The sequence below is a fragment of the Sinohyriopsis cumingii genome, chromosome 3, assembly GCF_028554795.1.
Source record: "Sinohyriopsis cumingii isolate HCF-2022 chromosome 3, ASM2855479v2, whole genome shotgun sequence".
Classification (NCBI taxonomy): Eukaryota; Metazoa; Mollusca; class Bivalvia; order Unionida; family Unionidae; genus Sinohyriopsis; species Sinohyriopsis cumingii.
The window spans coordinates 78,569,338-78,592,769 of NC_142963.1; the positions used below are offsets into that span (position 1 = coordinate 78,569,338).

At 35.5% G+C, this 23,432-nt stretch overlaps 1 protein-coding gene across 1 annotated transcript in view; it reads right to left on the minus strand.

Moving 5' to 3' along the window:
• Positions 1-23,432, minus strand: part of LOC149803159 (uncharacterized) — a 255,820-nt gene that overhangs the window by 187,446 nt on the left and 44,942 nt on the right. The window contains exons 8-9 of the mRNA XM_089952783.1: positions 11,730-12,093; positions 2,424-2,617 (exon numbers count right to left, since the gene is read on the minus strand). Coding sequence (XP_089808909.1) covers positions 2,424-2,617; positions 11,730-12,093 — 558 coding nt within the window. The remainder of the gene's footprint in view (positions 1-2,423; positions 2,618-11,729; positions 12,094-23,432) is intronic.

Here is a 23,432-nt window from a genome sequence, read left to right on the forward strand (position 1 = left end):
AAAAATGCACACTTAAATCACAAGCCACTGAAATTCTATCATCATGGTAAGATAATGTCAGAGAATTCCCCCAAAAAGGAAGCAAAAATATAAATAATTTTTTTCCTCCCTTTTTCTTGCATATTCTGGCTATATCTTTTTTTTTACTACAGTGATATAATTTCAATGGCCTGTGCTGAAATAATTGTTCATTCTTTTTTAACAACTAATTATTGCAATCAGCTCATGGTTTATTTTTTATTTTGGAGACAACCATGATGAAATTCTCAACGAATGAAAAAGAAATATCTGGCAAACAGCTCAGATCATTACTCGATGTACAGTAGGATGCCATATTTTTTCTCGATCTGCCAAGCTTAGCCTTGTTTTCGCAATACATTAATATTAAGAATGGTCTATACCAATACAATTTCATAAACAACAATGGAGGATTTCAGAACTTTGTCAGAAAATTAGGTTGAATTATTGGATTTTGTACCAGATGACATTACATAGCAACATTGATAGGATAATGATAAAACAAATTTAAAATGTGGACCTAACTTTAATTTTTTGTAAGACGCATAAATTAAAATCTTAAAAAGAGTGCGAGTTGGATCATCCATTTTTTTATACCACTATGTGATCACTAATTGAATTCATGGATTTATCATATGAATGTATTTAAAATATCAAGCATTGTTGATTTTAGCGGATTTAATTAGAAAAATTGCAAGTTGTTAATTTATCTGTGACATATTCCACTAAATAAAACACGTATATTTTACACAGTTTTGTTGTTAATGCAGACAAAGCATTTGAATAATAACGGATCATTAAGATATACAGGAACCCAGTATCTTTTTACAGAATTTTAACAGCTCTAGTCATGTTGATCATGACAAAAGAATTAAGACTGGAATCATGTTCTTTTCAATTCTGGACCATCAGAAACTAACTGGAAAGAATATTTCGCTTTGACTGGGAACTTGCCATCCTAGAAAAGGAGAGCAATGCAACACAGTAGCTGATAATTTATTACCACTATTAAATTTATCATTTCCACACTTTCCCCTTTTAAAGTTAGGAAGTATAGAAATGTTTTTTAAAAAAGTGTCCTTAACCCTTTACCTCATAAACTGTATGGCTTTGTAGGCAGTTGATATATATATATAACAAATTCACACAATGCAGTGCACTATAACCAGAACATCTGTTACCTATTTAAGTATGTGTGCATAGGTCTGTCTGTTAACTATTATAGCAGTGTAGTATATGTTACATTCAGCATCAATTTGAACCATTTTACATCTTTGGTACACATCAATTACAGTAAAACCTGTCTTGAGAGACCACTTGTTTTAAGGGAAGAGAATCTCCATGCACAAATTTAATGATTACTTAGCATTATGACCTGTTAGGAGAACCACCTGTCTTGAGAGACCATTATTTTTTGGCAGAATGGGTGGTCTTTCAAGAAGGTTCTACTGTATATACTGAAAGATTAACATGTAAAATCTTACATTCAGTGTAGTAAAATTATTTTTTCACTTAATTTGTTTAATGTGATTTAAAATCTTGAGAGAATTTATTCACCATGAAGCCAGGTGACCAATCATAGTTGCTTTTTCTCAACCTTGAAATATGTGTCCACATCAATAAATCATTTGAATCTGAGAAACAATAAAAACAGTGTTCAGCATCAGTCTTTTCCAAAGTTGTTGAAGCTGTCATAGTCCTGATTCTAACTGACAGAACTCCATTAAATACTGAACGAAATCAACAGCCTCAATATTGGAGAGAGCAGAATCCAACCCAACTGCATTAAATAACAGACTATAACTAGATCATAAACAGCAACCATGTGATGTGATGTAAGGTTCATTTAGTTCAATGAATGTAGCATATAATAGGAGGTATTCCCTGATGGTGGCTTAATGAAATAACACTCAGTGGCTGATATTTACAGCAGGCATCCAATGTGCTTCCATGAAAATGGGGTAGACGCATCCAAACTTGCTTCTGTATGAATTGGGTAGAGGCATAAAAAGGATCTTCCAAGAAAATAGGGTAGAAGCATCCGAAGATGCTGACATGAGGTAAAGGGTCAAAGTAAGAAAAATACAGGAATCCTTAAATTTATAGAAATTTACAGGAATCTGTAGGAACTTCACACCCTAAAAACTGTGAACACTGTATTCTTTTTGGTTGGCTCCTTCTTTCAATCTCATCCCCAATCTAGCCCAAACATAAGGTCCTTTTCCTCCTGCATAATTATGTATTTGCTACCATAATGAACAGAAGTTTGTAACATATTATTATGCTAAAATAGTGGTGTGTGCAATAATGATATTCTGCTGCTCTAAAACTCTAAAACAAGACTATGGCATTGCCATTATGAAAGAATAATATTCTTAAACTTCTTCAACAGTAAATTTCTAAACCTCTGCCAATCCACTTCTCTTTTTATATCCAATGCATTTTTTCCGCCAATGACTGCTTTTTCAGCAAAAATTCTTCCACAACTCTCTGCTGAGGAAAATGTCCTCTGGACCATCTGCCTCTTTAGATCTTGTTTTGTCATCAATGGGTTACATGGCCATGGAAGCTCTCTTAACTGATCAATGTTGTCTTGTACCTGAAAGTTATATTAAGGCTGAATTATAAACATGTGCTTTCCTCTGCAAACCAATCATTCACTCAATCAGAATGTTAGGAGTATAACTACTACCTTGCAAATTCAGTCCTTCCAAGCTAAAAAGTCAGATTAGAATATTCTACACTTGGAGCATAATAATATATTGTGATTGAATACATTTAACTCCAAAACTGGCTATCTTCTTGAAATACATTACCCAATCATAATATGCAAAGGCAGTAGCTAAGTGGAGAGGATTAAATCTCACTACCCTGAACTGAGCCTAAGATCGGTCTCATTGTACATGATGCAACTTCAAGTAGTGTAAGAGATATGGGATAGGGTTAGAACGTAACCTCTTTGGGGATAGTTTTAGAGAAGAAAACATTGTCATTTAAGTGGCATCATCCTGGGTATTCATCAGATTTTTTGATAAATTGGGTTTGATTTAAATCCATTTATTATTGTTAGTCTTATCATGCATATAAACCAGTAGAATGGCGACTATCAACTTGTGCATTGTAATGCAACTAAATACATTCAAGTCGGGTCAAAAGTCACTCGTATATATGCAAGTGACTCTCTTGAAAAAGTCAGTTATGAAAAAGATTAGAAACTTACCCTTACTCCAACTTCACTTAAGTTTTGTTTTCAAACTTCCTACATAAAAGTATAGGTGTTGTTGGTCTAATCTATACAAAAGGAGCAGTACACATAGGGTTTTCAAGATGACCACTATTGTTCCAAGTCAGAGACAAAATAAGCATCACTTTCCATTCAGCCACAAAAAAACATTTTTAACTGCCTTAATAGTGTTTTAGTTGTTACAACTCTATAGTCTTAAACTAGTTAACAAAAAAGAAATACAAAGCGAAATTTTAAAAAGAACTTGCAGTATTGTTAATTCAATCCCAAACAGTCTTAAAAGTTTTATCCCAAGTCCGAAACTATAGAGCATTCTGAATGGATTCCGACTGTGTTCCAAGTGATTGCCAATCTTGAATGTGCTGATGTACCCCATTAGCCTGGAAAAATGTTGATTTGCCTAAGTCTTGATGCATCACAATGATATAATCCAAAATGTCTCTATATGAGCTGACAATAATTCCAAATAGTGATTTAGTCCAAGAATTAACGAGCACTTTGTAATTCCAATTAATAATTTAAATTTAAAAAATGCTCTCAAATTAAAACTGAATAAAACTGCAAGACTAAATTCACTTAAGATGCCAAGACTGCAATAAGTAATTTTAATATAAACAACCCTAATATAAAAACCTAAGTCACAACAGGATGACCAGGATGGGGGTCACCTTAATGGAATTTTCCATAAAACTATAAACATAATTTGTTTCTGGAATCTTCTTGGGCAGAATCAAGACTGTATCTAGAACACAAAACCAATTACATCTGTAAATATGTTTACCAACTAATAATAATAATAATTTTATTATATAATCTACAATCATAGACAAAAATTAGCTATGTAATATGTTTTTACCAAAAAAAACAAGGGCCCCCGAGTGGCCGAGTGGTCTAAAGCGCTCTCCATTACGAATCACTGCCATCTTGCCTCTGTCTGCATGGGTTCGAGTCTCGGATTCGGCTAATGTGGGTATGTGAGAAAGCTTGCCAGTAGCTTCTCGTGGGTCAGTGGTTCTCTCCAGGGTTTTCCCAGAGTTCCTCCACCACTAATACTGGCTGCCATGTATAGCCTATCGTGTGCTGAAAAATTGCGTTAAACCCCAAAATAACAACAACAACAACCAAAAAAGAAGACAGTTAGGTAGGCCCAAACTCCTAAATTAGTTACGGACAAAGGTCAATCACTCAATACAAATTTAATATACATGGTGACAAACTCAAAACCTACTATTTTCAGGAGATGTAAACATATAAAGATTTTGATGGTGGTCTTCAAGGCAGCCATTTTTTTTACATGAACTACATACAGTGAATAGGGTCCAGTCTAGAACTTAAACTTAGGGATGAAATTCCCTCATCCAGTTGGGAAAAAAACTGTAATTATAACTATAGGAGAGATTTAATGAAATAAAGGTAGTGTTTGAATATATAATGCACAATTTTCATGTGTTCAGTTGATGTTTAAGCCAAAACATGTAGAAATAAGCACCATTTCCACAAACACTCATCCTAAGTTGGATCCTGATTTAGACATGTTTAAGTGAAAACCCCACTTCAATATAACCATCTCTTCAGGAGTAGTAATCACAAAAAATTAACAGATGGCTTTTACTGATGAGGACCATTTTTGTATAGTACAAAATTGGTTTTACAAGAAGTTTCTCAGTGAAAGTCTTTAAGACCATCTGTTCAGGACAACAAGCTGTAAGAGCTTTAAGATGGCTACCATGATGGCCATATTGTATGTCAAATCAGTACAGCTCTCACACCATATAACGTGCTTTGCTGTAATGTAATTCTGAATATAACGTGAAAAAGCTATGGAAACGATAATCAAAACTATATAGTTTAAAATGAAATTTTCAATATTTTTTAGCTGAAATTATACATCAAAACTACTGTCCCTGACCTGGACAATACCAGAACATGTTTATACAGTCAGTTTAACTCCAATTCAGACTATGCAAAATATTATATTTCTGAAGAAGAAAAAATCCCTTTTGTTTCAGTAAAAAGGTTCAGGCTTTGACCACACAAGTTAATTTTGATGATCCCTAGCACAAATGTGACTAAAAATAATGATCTTAACATGTTCAGGAGCTACCAAAGGTAGCCAAATCTAGGGATCTAACTCATTCACAAACTATGCACAGGCTATTGCACATCCAATATTATCCATGTTTCTAATAAGCCACAATTTTCATCGATCTGTGTCAACTAATGTATTTGGCTAAAGTACATAGCACTGTCAAGCTTGCATTCAGACTAAAGGTACCCCTAGAGATCAGCAAACACGTCTCTATAAACACAACTTGCCAATTATACAAAAGACCAGATTATTGTCGATCATTGCTTAGTGACACCTTATCGCACAAAGGATTAGCGGCACCATGTCTCTTGCACATGCTACCACCTTCTGTAATCTGTTGCAGTGCAACCCGGAATAATATTAGGTCATCTGCTTTTATTACTTTGCTATCTATTGTAATGGTGCTTTAACCCAGTCCAAGGAAAAAATATTCCACCCTCACCCTCCAATTAGTAATTAGTAACTGGAGGTCCAAAACAAAAACAATCCAGTCCAATGTCTTAGTCATTTGAAATATTGTCCTCCTCTTGCTTGGACTAAGACTCTGGGACATGACAGCAGTGAGGCAGAAGGGAACTCAGTAATAATGAGCAAAATAGTAGGTATGTATGATATAAATAAATACCTCTGTAAACCACATTTACAGGACAGATGATGGTCTCATAACAGCTGTCAGAAAGAACATGCCGTTTATTCATGAAGAATGCTACTGCAGACTTGAGGCTCACTTGACATGTTCCTTGACTGACACAATCGGGCTTAATTCATAAATGGCTTTGTTCCAGAGTGCCAATGAATGACAGTAAAACAAAGAAAAACTGAGTGAGACCATCAAAAGGTAGTTTTATAATGTCATCCATAGAATGGTTAATAACGACCTATGATGTAACAAAATAGACCCGATATCTGCAAAAGATCTCATGCAGAGAGAGAGAAAGAGAGACATAAAATCTTTTAATATTCAAACTAATCCACCTCAATATGGGTGGCTGCAGAGATATCTGATGTAACTCTAGGAGAGACTGAGCATTTCTGAAAAATTCTTTTCTCTTTTTGTTTCAGTAAAAAAAGGTCAGGCTTTTATCAGAAACGTTAATTTTGTTCATCCCTAGCACAAATGTGACTAAAAATAATGATCTTAACATGTTCAGGAGCTACCAAAGGTAGCCAAATCTTTTGCCAAAAGGCCAGGCTTGTATAGAAGAAATTGAATCAATGAAGCAATTAAAACAAAAGCACCCTTCTGCTTTTACCATAAGAAATAAAACCCATCAAGAACTTTAAGTATCAGCAAAGCAAATGTGTGCAAGAACCCTAGAGAGTTCCTGACCGAAACCCCGAGATAGTTGCTGACTCATAAGAGTGAGGGGAAGAATTCAGCACTTCTCCTAAGGAGAAAAGGTGGAATTTGTTGGGGGAATAGGGTGTCGGCAACCTCCTTATACCAGAAGTGCTCTTCATTCCCCACCAGATTGGCAACAAACACCAAAATTTTCCTGAACAAGAAAGTGTCATTAATTCTTCCCAGGATAGGCAAATGATCAACTTTCAGACACTAGAAAGTTCCTCTGATCCCCTAGGATTGAGTTTGCAACTATTGCACAGTGTAAAGTATGAATGACTATTGATTCCTCCCAGATCAACTTGACAATGCCCCCAGATCAGCTTGACAATGCCTTCCTTACACATTAAGCACGTTTGATCCTTCCTGGAATCAGCCTGTTGTCAACAATGATGTACTGGGAAAGGCATCTGATCCTTCTTAGGATTAGCATGTTAGAAACTTTCTTACACCAGTCAATGTCACTGGTCCCTGATTGGAAAGAAATGTTTCCACCAAGGAAGAAATGGAACCCGTTTCCTTTTCCCCCACACTTCATCTGCCCAAATGCACAGAAAGGTTATGTGAGAACACTTAGTGCATATTAAACAGGTAGGGTGGATGTACCATAACAAAATTGTAATACCTACCCAAACACCAACAAGGTTGAAACATTTATGGAACACCAAGCTTACAGAACTGCAACACAAAACTGGATGAGACTGACTGAAATTATTCTGAAAGGCACTTGAATTTGTGAAAAATCTAGAGTGTCTATTGACACACAATATCAATGCATTAAGTCCAAGGAAAAGAGTCCCTCAAACAGAATGACATTCTTGTCACTGAAAAGAACTTCCAGAAATTATAGATATGAGTGATGCAACAGTGTCTAACTTTTTATAGCAAAAACTAGAATTTCAAATGATCCACAGTTGCAGTCAAAATGGATGTAAGATTAGTACAATGCGAACCTGCCAACCCTGACGAGTCCATCTCAGGCAGTTGATTTTCTTCCCAACGATTAACCAGTTTTCAGTAAGGTGTAACAAAATATCAATAACTGCTATTGTAAAGCTTGGAAAAGTAATTAAAAGTTTGACACATCGACGATAAACATTATGTTCAACTGACAAGTTTGTAAAGTACGCAGAGACTTTATTTACCACTAGTACAAGTTGCACAAACTCTAGTTCCTAACCCTATGCAGCTCAAGCTATCTCTCAACTTGACATAATTCTTGGAAATTCTTCTTGGTTCCACATGACGATAGCGATCACATCTCTCACCATGAGACATACTCAAATTGGCATCTGATGTCCAATAAACGTGATTGTGTCCTTTCCAGCTTTTATTCACAAGAATCTGAATACTCCTTTTATTTTTCTGTGTTGATTATTAACACTTTTTCTAGAATCTTATTTTCCCTTTCGTCTCAAACATGCATCGCTTTCTGGATGACATTTTCAAAAATTACAAAATCAACAGTTGGATCATGCAGACACATAACATGAACAAATAGGTGCATTTTAAAGCATCTTGGGTGCTGCTGTAAAGTTAGTCTTGTTCCCTGACTAATTCCACTAATTCTAAGATGAAACCAGGATCCAAATAAGACAAGGATGAACCTATTATCCAGATTTTTCAGCAACAATAATTTTTCCGTAGTTTTTGCTAGTATGTCACAAGTCCAAATATAAAGGGTAATTTTCTTAAAACTTACGGCAAAATCATAAGAGTTGGCAGGTCTGCAACAGTTAACATTCACACAACAAATCTCTCTACTAAAAAGGTATTAGCCAATCAATTCCCTGAGTAGTGGGTGGGACCATAGTTTTATTTAGAGCTGAACCCTTTTTTTTTCTTTTATCACAAAATATTTTTTTATTGTTATTTGTTATTTTCCTATAATTTAAAGCACAATATTTTCTAACAATTGACATACATATATTAAAAAGTGTCAGGCCCCTGCCCAAGAATATCAAATTGTTGGTCCATAATATAATTTTTGTGGTATACCATGGTACATATCATGGTACATTCATAAATACTGTGGTACAATTTTTTTTTTTAAGTATCCAGCTCTAATAGTCATGACACTACTGCAAAAGTTTCATAGAAATATTTCCAACCATTTCACAGTTATGGGCAGGACAAGCAAATGTTAATAGATGACCGGATATAAAAGCATAAACAACCAAGTAAAAATATTTTAAAAAAGAAGTACCCCCCTCAATAATAAAGAAGATAAAAATTACTTGATTTTCAGGTAAAAATCTCTACCCAATTTCATTCTACTACCCCTCAGGTGGTTTCTGTGTAAATGGTCTTACTGGTTTTGACTGAACATGTCCAAGACCAAAATGGAAAAAAACAAAAAATACAAAAAATGAACTAAATAGCCTCAGAAAAAGAACCTCTCAACTACTAAGAAATATTAACACGTATGCCCCCATTTTCAGGCACTATAATGAAGAGTACTCTCTCTATTGTGGAGAAACTGGGCACATGACACAGGTATGCCATCATGGCAAAAAGATGCTTCAGATGCCATAATTATAGACAAAAATAAAGACTTTGTCCATTAATGTATTATACATATTAGGAAGCTGGCAAAGAGGAGAATGCCAATGCTTCATTTACAACAAATCTAAATGTACCTAGTGGGACTCTTGACTCTAACTATTCAACGGACACTATTGTAGATGCAAACATAAATGGATTTTCAGGGTTTGTATCTGACTTTGAAGATGCTAATATATATGAACATTTAAATATAGAAATAGGATGCAAGAATGATAAAAGTAGTATGGAGACAATCTCAGGGAGTAACCCATTGCATGATGAGCACAGGAGAAAGAAACATATATACTCGGAGATATAAATAACGACCTTCTCAATACTCAAATAAGGAACTGGATGGAATTTATTGAATCATTAGGCCTAGTCCAGCTGTATAAATGAGCCTACAAGGGTAACAGAAAAATCGAGCACTCTTATTGATCACATTTATACCAACCTACCTGATAATGTGGCTTGTATAAAGGTACCGAATGTTGGTCTTAGTGACCACTATCCTACTTTTTTGACAAGAATGGTTAAATGCAAGAAAAATAAGAAACATACGCACAAAACGATCACTTACAGATCGTTCAAAAATTTTAATGAAGAACAACATCTCAATGACCTATATAAAGTTCCATGGAATATGATCCAAAATTTGGATGACACAGATGAAGCCCTGAGGATGTACACTGACTTATTCCAAAATGAAGTCTCTAAACATGCACCACTGAAAGTACACTGAGTAAAGACTGAAATTCTAGATGCTATGAAAACATGAGACCAATTCAAGGCTATGAGAAACCATGCACAATATAAAGTATGGAGAAATAAAATAACAAGTATGATTAAAATAGCTATAAAAAACTTTTTATCAATCATTGCTTGAAAACAAAAAGAGCAAAACAAACTCCATTTGCAAAGTCTTCAATGAACTCTCTGGAGAAATAAAGATCAGACAAATAAAATTCACTCACTTCTGGTAAATTAAACCATAGTCACTATGACAATGACATTGCAAATGTTTTCAATGACTTTTTCACCAACATTACCACAAAGTTAAAAGAACCAGTGATAGAAAACAACTTTAATGAACTGAAAAGGTTCTGCAGCAGCAAAATCTCTAAGGAGGTATGTTTCTCTATCCCACCAGTATCAAAAAACTTTGTTAAAAAATGTCTTAGTGAACTTGATACCAAGAAAGGTACAGGACTTGATCAGATTGGTCCACATCCCTTTAAATCTTCTGCCTCTGCCACTGTCGATAGCATAACATTCATAATTAATTTAAGTATTGCAACCTCATCTGTCCCCAAAGTATGGAAAACTGCAAAAGTAACTCCTATTCACAAATCTGGTTCTAAGGATGATGCTGACAACTACCAACCAATCTCATTACTACCAAACTTGTCAAATTTAATTAAAAAACATGTCCATGACTCATTCATGTCATATTTAACCAAACATTTGCTGTTACACCCTAATCAATCGGGCTTTAGACAGAAACATTCCTGTGAGACTGCCTTGATCTCCCTAACTGATAAATGGCTTCAAACACTTGATCAAGGAAGAGTAATAGGATTTGTATTTGTAGATTTCAGGAAAGCTTTTGACATGGTGGATCATGAAATATTTTTGAAGAAACTGAAAATCTACCAGTGTGATGAAAGAACAATTAGATGGTTTACTTCTTATTTAAGTGAGAGAACACAACATGTTTACATAACTAATATTCTGTCTGAACCTGGAACAATTAGATATGGAGTATCACAAGGCTCAATTCTAGGTCCATTACTGTTCATTTTATTTTACTAAGAGACTCAAGATCATCTACAGATCTCTATGCAGATGACACAACGTTGTCAGACATCAAAAACACAAAGCATTAACTCGAAATTTCTTTACAGAATACCCTAAACAAACTGGAAAACTGGTGCACATGCAATGACATGGTGGTAAATACCGGTAAAACTAAAATATTACTTATCTCAACATGGCAAAGAAGGACAAATCTTGATAGTGATGAACTATGTCTGACATAGAAGCATAAAAATTTGCAAATGGTCTGTCATGCAGCTAAAATAAATAAATTCCTTTGTATGAGGGCCTCAAGGTAGATTAGTTCTTAGCGAATTGTGTTACCCTCTTTAAATAAGGTCATTATTATTATTATTATTATTATTATTATTATTATTATTATTATAGATCATCAATATGTGCATGAAATTTCATTTGCTTCCTCAGTGTGCAACAGAGCAAAACTGCAAATCTAGTGACAGAGTCCTGCAAAACAATGTGCACCCTTCTGCTTTTACCATAAGAAATAAAACAAATAAATGAATCTTCACTGCAAAAGGAAAACTGAAAACTATCCCATGATCTATAAATATATCATTTATGCAAACAAAGCCAATAGTTGTGGAATTTCTTAAAGCATATGTGAATATCAAGAACCTTGAGACCCAATTACATAGTAAGTCAAAAGCACTACTTACAAAATCATTTGGCACAGCTTGGCAAGTTTTTACTGGAGCACAAAACATCATAAAGATTAATCGTCTGAAAGTTCTCACGTTGACAATATCTGTGTACTTTCTGAAGAGGCTACTACAGAAAGCCCTAATTTCATCTTCCTTGTCTGCTGTGATCTCCAACACCTTGATGTAGTTCATCCTCAGGCAAATTTCATTTTCACCAGTAAAGTTCTGCATAAGGTATGGTTGCTCTTGGGAGCTGGAATTTTGACCTTCGTCAACAGGTATTTCATCCCTGAAGCTGTCAGCTAGATCCATTTCAAAGTCTTGATCATCCATCTGTAGGTCCATTACAAAGACTGTACAGTTGTACAGAAAATCGAGGCTGAAGTAAAATATTGGTTGACTTTAGGGCAACTTAAACTTAACGAATTGTGATTTAAAGAATTGTTGTGTATAATCCATGATCATGGAATGCCCAAACTATGATACATCTATATATTATTAAGACCAGAATGTGTGTACATGTGTGTGTATGTGTACAGTGGAACCCCACTATAACGTGATAATTGGGGTCCAAACAATTGCATCGCGTTAATATCGGGGTCGCATAAATGTGGGGTTTTACAGTATTTTACTTTTTTTTAGAGAACAACTCACTGGCACATGTACGTGTATTCATGTCTAATGTGTATGATAAAAAGGGTATCAACACCGTTTACTATCGTGCCATGCAGTTCATCCATAATGCATTCATTCCATTGAAAAATTGCATACAGATTTACAATATTCAATAATTTTTTTCCCAATCATTGTGTCTGAATTTAACGTCTAATATACAGCATTAACAGAGTATCAACACCGTTTACTTGCCATCTGATATTGTACAGTCGGGGCTTGCAATTAATTGTAATATATATAATTCCATATCCAAAATTGCATACATATTTAAACTTTTAAATAATTAAATCATTATGTGTTTGACTTCAATGGGAAAAATTAACAGCAAAATTAGGTCAAGAAAGACGAAGGATGTGTACGTTTTATTACGTAACAGGGTCTATGAACGGTGCTTGTACAAATTTCATACTGCTAAAATTTTCTCATGCATTTCCGTGTACATTTATCCACTGCAAATTTCCAATAATTAACGCTTGTACATATATCCACTTGAATGACTACAGCAAGAATAATTAACAATCAACGCATGCTTTCAGCGTGCATATAACTTTTACTTCAGATTTAGTGAATATAAAAAAAATCGTGTGAAAACTTACTATAGTAATCATTGAGCAAAGCGAAGAGAACGACATGTAAAACCAGACAACTAAGTGCAATAGGCCTGCAATGGTCACAAGTCACATTTTATACAAAAATTTAACCTTAAAGCATGTACAATTTCATATCCTTTAAATTTCCAGCTAATGAAGCAGACATTATTTACTGGTCAAATGATTGTGTCTAATAATACCGCCAAGCCCAGCTAACATGCTGCCAGCTTTTGTTAAATGATGCTTTTTAAATTGTGAGAATCTTTTATCAACCACCGCATTGTCTGCTGCTTGGTTGTGTATGCAGTTAAAAAAGAAACACATGTTGGCTATTGTTTGAGCAACGATTGTACACAGAATTAATTGAAGACAATCACAGAGGTGACGTACTGACTTCACCCATGGACCAGTAATAAGTAACATTTCTGATAATGTTTATTTTGGCAAACCACTTCAAGAACCAGGTGATATTGTTAAATTTCAGAAGCTAAGTCAGGATCGTATTATATTAAAATTCAAATGTGAACTATTCGCCAAACTGATAATAAATGTTTTACACACCATTTCTCCTGCTTAAAAAAAATGTTCCCTCCCGGTACAAGAAAAATACACATACATGTATTTAAAATTTCAGGAACCACGCCACAATCATAGTAAATTCAAATTCAAATGCAACCTTATCCCCATAATGATTATTTTTATATATATATATATATATATATATATATATATATATATATAGATATATATATATATATATATATATAGATATATATATATATATATATATATATATATATATATATAGACACACACACACGCACACACACACAGTCCACCAAATTATATCAACGTCACTTACGTCGACAAGCCACCTATTTCGACCAAAAAGTAAAGTCCCAGTCCCTTGGTCTACTATTACTACCAAAATTGTCATGCTTATGTTGACGTTGAGATAAAAAATAAATGTACATGTCAACAGAAGCCCTTGGTCCCAGCTTAAACATATCCTTTGTTTTCTAATCATTTATGCTGACAAGCTGCCAGTTCCGACCCATCTTTGTTCAACAATTAGTTAATCTTGCTAACAGGCTTTAATTTTCCCACCTAATAATTTATGTCAGCAAGCGGCCAGTTACGACCTGTATTTTATTCAACAATTAGCTGATCTTGCCGCCAGGCTTTACTGTCACAGTCAGATTAAAAATCAAGCATTTTATGGTCCTATAAAGTTGGCCTCTTGCAGCGACTTCAATAAAAGCAATGAAATCTGATAGATTCTTGCATTTTCCTAAGTGATCGGTGATTAAAACAAGTTTATTGTGCTGTGAGTTTCCTTTTTTTTAGCATGTGTCATTGTATACAATATGATGCCTTCATTAATCGTATCAATCGCATATTTCTTGTTTGCTTTTATGTACTTTTCACGATGACTTTTGTAACTAAATACATGTACTGTTTAAACCAACTTTCTGACAGGTTTTCATTTCCCCATGAATAGCCCCATCCCCATGGTATCCTCACTAAGATGGGAACAGACTGACCAAAATCTAGGATAATTTAAGTACATGTACTTGAAGCATGTAAATAACTATGCAGCCACGTGCTAATGCCAACACTGAATATCATAGTGAATGTTTTTCATATCAGTATGTGACCGATGCAATATTTTATTGTGGATTTTATTACAAAAAGGTAACCAAAATGTAATTTGTCAATATACAAGTGTATTTTACACTGTTTATGTCTTCATGTACTCAAAATTTCCATCGTTTCTTTTCTCAAAGTGTAAATGCTACTCACTAACGACAGGTCCCTTCTTACTGACGAATTTAAATTGTATCTTTTTCGCAAACCCCACCCCCAACACTTATCTCGACAGCTGTCTATGTCGACAATATTTCCTCGGGCCCAAGGATGTTGACATAAACAAGTTGGACTCTGTGTGTGTGTGTGTGTGTGTGTGTGTGTGTGTGTATATATATATATAGGGCTCGAAATTAGCGGTAGTCCGCTAGCCCAAGGCTAGCAGAATTCCTGTCGGACTAGTAACTTTCATAATGTTAATAGCCCGATGGGCTAGTAAGTTTCGGTTATCAATAGTCAGCGTTTGTTTATGCCATTCCCTAATTAAGACATGTCTTAGCAGATGTTCTATAGAATCAAAGCAGGGCCATTGTAAACACAGTTATAAAATATTAGCATGAGAAGATGAAGTCAATTTCTGCCTCGGAAATGGTGCGTTTCTGTAACAAGAATCCATCCGATTTTGTGCATTTCACTTAACAGCGCAAATTATGGTCCTGTCATTAACAATGGAAGTTTGGTAATTGATCCTAATTAATCTGATAACAAATGAAAAAATGACGTGGTATCACACTTTATTCACTCGACCATACTAACAAACTACAAAGCGGTATAGTCCACACAAAAGAACACAGCAAAAACTATTCAAAGAAATTAGTTTGTACGATTTTTTTGTTTAAGGTTCTTTGTTTTTTGCTCGCTAGCCAAATGATTCAACAGTCACAAACTGGAAACTACATATTTTACATTTCCATCGAAATAATTATAAGAATTAGATCAATTTATTATGATTACGTTATTGACGTACATTCCATACAACTACTTTATCTATAGTGATAAGAATAGTTTTTATATTTTTCCCTTACAAGAATGAACAAATAATTGAATACACGTGGAGATATCCAAGCAGAATGCTGTATATTTGTTGGGAATTAAAATCTCTGAGCATGGGCATCTAAGATTTGAAAATTTTCCGCCTTATTATTAATTTCAACAATACAATGAGGTTCGACTCATGATACCATAATTGGAGCTGTTAAATACAACACGCAGAGTGTCAGATGGCTTCATTTGATGGGAAAACACATTTTCCAAGCTGAAACTAACACTATCTTCTGATGCTGATAATTTATAACAGTGTTTACATTAGCCACTGCTTTGATCATGCAGAACATCTGCTTTAGTTAAGCCTTTGTTAGGGAGAGGCCATTTAATTGTGGGAGGGGGCAAAGATGCGTATTTTGAAACGTGTTTCTTGCTCTTACTTTCTTATATAAAGGACACTGTGCCATTCCTTTTCTTGCTTTAAATAATTCGCGTCAGCTATACTATAACATTTCGTATTTCAAAACAAGGTACAATTCGCTCCTTATAAGACAGGCAAAATGTGGCATTTGATAGAAGGTGTTCAGCCACCAGAAAAAAAGCAGAAGTTGAATGAGAATGACGAGCAATAATTCTTATGATAGGGAAAAGCATAATGGAAAATTTCAAAAGAAATGGACAAAAGACTGGGAATGGCTGAATTATGACGAGGAAAGGAACGTTATGTGGTGTAAATGATGTAAGCAATTTGGAAAAACAAACACACAGAAAACATCCAGTTTTGTTGCCGGTTGTTCGAACTTTAAAACGGAATCAGTAAACATACATGAAAGCTGTGTGACATTGTTTTGTGAACAGGACTAGTAAAGATTTGACAGGACTAGAAAATTTCTCAATATACTAGTCCTAATGGCTACAAAGAAATTTGTGTTTAATTCAAGCCCTGATATATATATATATATATATATATATACACACACACACATATATATATACACACACACAAGCCAACCCCTAGAGAGGAAAAAGTCTAATCAAAGTGAATAAAAAGAGTAGTCCAAGCATAAAAAGAGTAATCCACATATACAGTAGTCCCCCTCTTATAAGGCCACCTCTACTGCAGCAGGGAAGTGGCCTTATAATGAATGTGGCCTTTCTAGAAGGGGATGACAAATGTGAATAGTAAATACGTATGAAGAAAGCCACAAGTACATTTAATTTTAAAACATTTAATATTTTCATTAAAATATCACATGCATGTTGTGCAATAAATGAAAAACAAACTGTTTCATCTTTATCAAAAGAATGTTATGAATAACCATTGATATAGTTTTAAAACTGTCTTTATAATTATGTTACAGATCACATCATCTGTCACTCTGTTGGCAACAGTCTAAAAAACAAACCGGTCTCATCACAATTAAAATTATCCTTGCTGTCATATCCCCTGCATATATCGTTTAGTCTTTTGTACCACTCTTCGACTTCATTATTAACATCAGCTGATTCTCCACTAAGAACAGAATACTTAATGTTGTGTCGCACTTGAAATCTGTGCAACCATCCGTTCCTTGCGGTAAAGTAGTCATATCCCAATTCAACTGACAAATTTGTTGCTTTTTCTTGTCATTCAAATCAGGATACAAACATCTCCTGGCTCAAACAATCTTCCTTTCTCCATCCATTTCACCTTCCCACTTCTGCAGAATTGTTTTCTTATCTTTCACGATATTGTTTATCTAAGCCTTTCCAACATTAGTTTTCTGCAAGGATCCTCGACCACCCCGTCTCCCGAACCACTGTCAGTTGAATTACTTTCACTTTCTCTTTTAAACTGAGAATTTTTCTTTTCCTCGATGACATGTTGATCTTTTTGCAGTAAGTTATTCACATTCATATTGCCAACTACAATACTGATAAAACAATTTTTTATGCATTGAAACAAATTGCCGCGTGTTTTTAAAGGAAGTGATCTTGTCACATGATTCATTAATCATAGTCTGGTACCCTATTGTTTTTATACATTTCTTTACACTAAGCGAGTGAAGCCAAAACAGCTTCGATCTGTACCATTTAACATCATGCAAATTTGACCTCGCAGTCGTTAGGATTTGTAATTTTGACAATTATTCTCAGTAGCATTAGCCACTAATTATCAAAGTGAACATCTTACTAAGGGAAGCCATAAAGACTATCAAACCATTTCCTGCTGACTTGTGTATTGTACATCAATCCTACCACTTCTCAGCTGTTACTACTGCTCAATAACACTGGACAACAAATTTTTACAAAAGTCATGTTACTGAAATAAAATTAGTCAATTCTTATCAATTTTTATGTGCTGAACACGAATATGACAGTCAAATTGCAAAATTGGCTCTAGTTTTTTTGTAATCTGCAAGAAATTAATGTTTACATAACGAAATGCATTCCAATAGTAAAAGGTCAACTGTAATAGCCTACCTATAAAAAATCAAGTCATTGACTACATCTTAGATTTCTTCGCCTGTCTCTTGTACAGCTGTTCGGGAGCATCTCTGAGGAGTGTCCAGCAGTAGTCAGCCAGCATTGTAGTGGACCATTTTCCCTGGTATCTTTGTTCCATTGTTGCGATATCTTGATGAAAACGTTCGCCGTGTTCATCACTAACAATACCACAGTTGATAGGAAAGAAATCCAAATGGGAATGAAGGAAGTGAATCTTTAGAGACATATTGCAGCCAAGTTTCTTATACTTCATCAACATGTCTTCTACTAGTTCCTTATAGTTTTCTGCCCTAACATTTCCGAGGAAGTTTGTAGAAACTAGGCGAAAAGCATTCCATGCTTGTTTCGCGTCACCTTCCAGCAAGTTGTTGAACCGGTCATCTTTGAAAAGCTCTCGAATCTGAGGACCCACAAAAACTCCCCCTTTAATCTTTGCTTCGCTGAGTCGAGGGAATTTTTCATGCAGGTATCGGAATGCTGGCAAAGTCCGGTCAATGGCTTTCACGAAGTTCTTCATCAAACCTAGTTTGATGTGAAGGGGTGGTAGCAAGATTTTCTGAGCCTCAACCAGAGCTGGGTGTTGGATATTCTTCTCTCCAATGGCTACATTCTGCCTGTGAGTCCATTCCTTCCTCATGTAGTGCATTTCCCTTGCTCGGCTATCCCACTCGCATAAGAAACACATGTATTTTGTATATCCTTGCTGCAGTCCCATTAAAAGGGCAACTACCTTCAAATCACCACAGAGGTGCCAGCTGTACTTGTTATACTCAATGGAATTCAGTAGCTGCCTTAAGTTATCGTATGTCTCTTTCATGTGGACAGCATACGCTACTGGAATAGATGGAAGAATGTTTCCATTGTGCAAAAGCACAGCCTTGAGACTCAGTTTCGAAGAGTCCACAAATAGTCTCCATTCTTGTGGGTCATGAGTGATTTTTAAAGCATTCATGAGGCCCTCAATATCGGAACAGAATATCAGATTACTTTCCTTTCTGAAGAAAGGCTCCAATTGCTGGTGGCGCTTTCGATATGCAGTAATTGTGACATCTTCTTCTAGAAGATTCCATTGTTGGAGTCTTGATCCTAGCAATTCTGCCTTGTTCTTTGATAAGTCCAAATCACGAATCAGGTCATTTAGTTCTTCCTGTGTTATTCTGTGTGGGGTTGATGATGCACCACAGTGAAAATCTGGATCACTGCATGCTGATGGACCAGGAGAAGAACAGGTCGACTCACCTTTGTCTTCGTCAGATGAATCAAGAGAATATTCTGCTGGAGGTTCTAGAATAGGAAGTCCCTCACCATGTGGAACTGGTCTCAATGCAGACGGAATGTTTGGGTAGACTATTCTCGACTTCTTTCGCTTCGTTATTCCGCCGGAAAGAGGAGGAACCAAGCAGAAGTAACAGTCATTTAGGTGGTTGCTTGGCTCTCTCCACACCATTGGGACTGCAAACGGCATTGATGACCTTTTGCAATTCAACCACTGTGAAAGCTGTGTTGTACATGTAGCACAGCATATATGCAGAGCCCAAGGCTTGTCTTGGTCACCAACCTTGCATCCGAAGTAAAGATGATATGCCTTCTTCACTTGAGAATTGATACTTTTCTTCTGGTTGGCAAATGTCACTTCCCCACAAATATAGCAAAAATTGTCCGCGGTATTAACACACTTTCGAGGCATTACTGTTCTTTATTGTACGTAAATGGATAAAATAATAAGTTTTATGTAACAGTAGCTTGAACTGTCTCGCACAACGTCTAAAATATTTTAAATGCTGAACCTATCTGATTGGGCTTTATATAGTACATTGCTTACGTCAGCTTCAGCAGCCGCCTGGCATTAGTATAATAGGCCTACACATGTATAGTACACTGCTGACGTCAACTTACTTCAGCAGCCGCATGGCATTAGTATTGCATTGCATCAGAAAATGATGCAATCAACTGTGGATGATGTGAGCATGATGGTATTATGCAATGTTACATCATTATTCCGGATGTTGCTGCAGTCCTACTGGAGAAATTTACACAGTGAAACATAGAAAATGAGGTATATGAATATCTTCAAAACGAGAGCCAATACAAATTTTTCACGGTTATATTCGTGTTCGGCACACCAAAATACTACAGATTAGGGCCTTTTCAAGTCAGTAATGATTTCACTGTTGACCAGTGTAATTGTAATCTTAATTAACGAAGTGACTAAAACAGACATCTTATGATAACACAGCAGTAAGGTTAATTGGATTACATGTACTTACCCTTTTGTATGGATTAAAATTGTAGTCTTTCGTTGCCTTATGGAACAAATGTGGTTTCTCGTGAGGCGTAAATGATATAATATTAACCTCAGTGGTACATGTACTTTAGTCAACACTTCTTTTAATAATAAAAACCTTACATCGGGAAACATAAATCGGATTACTTAACACACGTCATGAATAAAATACTGGTTCTGGATACATATCAAAATAAAATGCGGCTGCTTGTGATGGGTAAATTTTATATTATTGCACTAATATGCTGGCCGCTGGTCGTGTTAACCGGGTGGTCTTTCATGAGGGGTACTTTTTAATACAAACTCGTCGGTGCCAACGGATTCTGGCCATAAGGAGCGGGTGGCCGTGGGTCAGGGAGACCGTTCAAGAGGGGGACTACTTTAACATGATCAAACTTCAATGAGCATATGTACAAATAGATTTATTTATCCCTTCGGACTTTAACATCAGTGTTACTGCGTATGCAACATTTTGAGCATTAACCCTTTACCTCAGAGCATCGGGACAAAGATCAACACACTACAAATAGAACACCTGTTACCTAGCCGACCGCATATGCATAGGCCTGCCTGTGAACTGTTAAGCAATGTAGTGTATGTTATGTTTAACAGCAATTTTAACCATTTTACATTTTTGGTACACATCTATTATATGTGAAAAAATTTAAGAGTAAAGTCTGACTGTTATAGCTGTGTAATTATTTTTAACGGAAGAATTTTTAATGTGCTTTAAAATCTTGAGAGAACTTGTTCACCGTCATATCAGTGAGGCTGCATGACCAACCGTAACTGCCATTTCCCATACTCGAAATTTACGTTTTTCGTCTGCGTCTACATCACTAAGTCATCTGAATTTGATAATTTATAAAAACTAATTGCTGCCTACATCAATATCAGAGCCTTTACCTAAGTTATTGAATCTTTCATAGCTGTGATTCTAATTGTTAAAACTGCGTAATTACTGAATGAAATCCACAACCGCCATTTTGGAGAGTGGAAATTATGACCCAGTTACTTTAAATAGCAGATATCAACCAGTGCATGAACAGTGACCACATGATCTGATGTAATTGTCATTTGCAGAAATGAATGTAGTATCTAATAGGGGGGTTTTCCCCAAAGGTGGCGATACGAAAACCAGCTCAAAATGGCCGATGTTTACAGCTGGCGTCAAAAGGTGCTTCCATGCGAATGGAGTAGAGGCATCAAAAGGCGCTTCCATATAATTAATATCAAGCAACATTTATTTTTATTTTTTCTTCAGTAAATAGAATGTGAAGATTAAACATTATTCAAGTAAATTTCAAATGTTTTAAACAACAGTACTATAGTAAAAAAAATAATTAAAAGAATAAAATTGTCACCAATTAGCTTAAATGAATGATCAATGTGAAATTTTCTTTGCAAACAGAATCACATCTCCATTTTCGCCAAAGAAACTTGGCCAGTTAACACCTGACATTCCTCTACCGTATATGTAAAGTTTAATTACCATGATTAAATTACAAAGAATAAAACAAAATATACCATGCAGTATATGTAGCCCCAAAGAACTAATTCTGAATAATTATTTTATTCAGCAAACAGTGTTACATGCATTAAGACTGAAACCTAAGGAAATAAGGTGGGGCATAAAACATGAGAAAAACAGTTGCCACATGTACGGTAACTTGTCACTACAGATTTGAACTGTTAAAATGAAGTCCATGGCATCATAAGTAACAACAAAATAGGGATCGTTTATTTAGTAATTGATTGCTGGTGCTTACACATAAACACATTGTCGAACATGGTTTCTATGAAATATGTCCGAAGGGCAGACCTTTTCACAAGATCAATGCAAGGATAAGGATTATGTTCATTAGTCACACCGACTTTGTTGTTTGCGTACTTAAATAAAAACTTTAGCTATTTTGCGATTTAGCCAGAGCTGACCAGAATATGCAAAAGGAGCTTGTCCTGGGGGAATAATAAGGCCTATCACAGGGAGAAAAGGCACGTCCCATGAGCGCTCGCACATTGGGGTAAGGGGTGGTGGTCAAAAGTCCCACCCCCACCCCATTTCTATTGTCAGCCAGTTAATGTGAAACTTTTGACCTCTTTTCTTTTAATCGCTGCTATTTAAACTGCCCAAGGAATAATTTTATATCAGTTGTAATCATTACAGATTACCGTTTATACATACTACATATGTACAATGAATATTTTTTTTTAATTTTAAATTTTTTTAAGATTACTGAAAATTGTGTTTTCTCGAAACACGACAGGTTTAGAATCTTATTTTTAGCAAAGCTTCCATTTGATTAAAATTAAATCTAAATTTCACCTAGGACAGTGGTGATTTGATTTAGATTGTGCCGTGTTAAGGCATGTATGTCAACATCTTGAAAATACATTTACTCATTTCACCAGCGCGATCAGAGTTTCCTCAGGCAAACAATTTTTGTTTCAACATGCCTGACGTGCACCTCACTTTTAATACAGGAAGGGCCGGAACGAAATCCAGAGGAGCCCAGGGTGTCGGGCTATCAGATTTGTTTTTAGCACTGCTTGTGTAGATAAAAGATCTGTGAAGTGATTGTTGCATTTTGCGGTCACTTACTCGGCCTTCTGCCTATTTTCGTAACTCACATGATTAACACTTTTCCCAGGATTTAAAATGTCTAAAGGTTTGTCTGGAACAGCACCAACATTTAGTCTAGGCCTAGCATTTGTGTATCCTTGAGCTTCCATTTTTTCATGATCCCTCTCATAACATTCCTTTGAGAAATTTAACGAGCACAGAGTGGTGTATGGTGTTGCTTTGAAATCGACTCGTTTGTAATAATGTATCCATTCTTTCATTATGCCTTTATCTTTCGGAAAAAGAAGAAAAAAGACGTCCATAGGCTTTTCTTAATCTTCTATGACACCCATAAGCAACACAAAACGGTATTGTCTTTTACTCTGGCAACTCCCACTTGGGCTGCTGGCGTCACTACTATGTCGTCACATCCCAAAAGTAACCGAATAGGCGCAGAAATTTTGCATACGAGGTCATGGAAATTAATC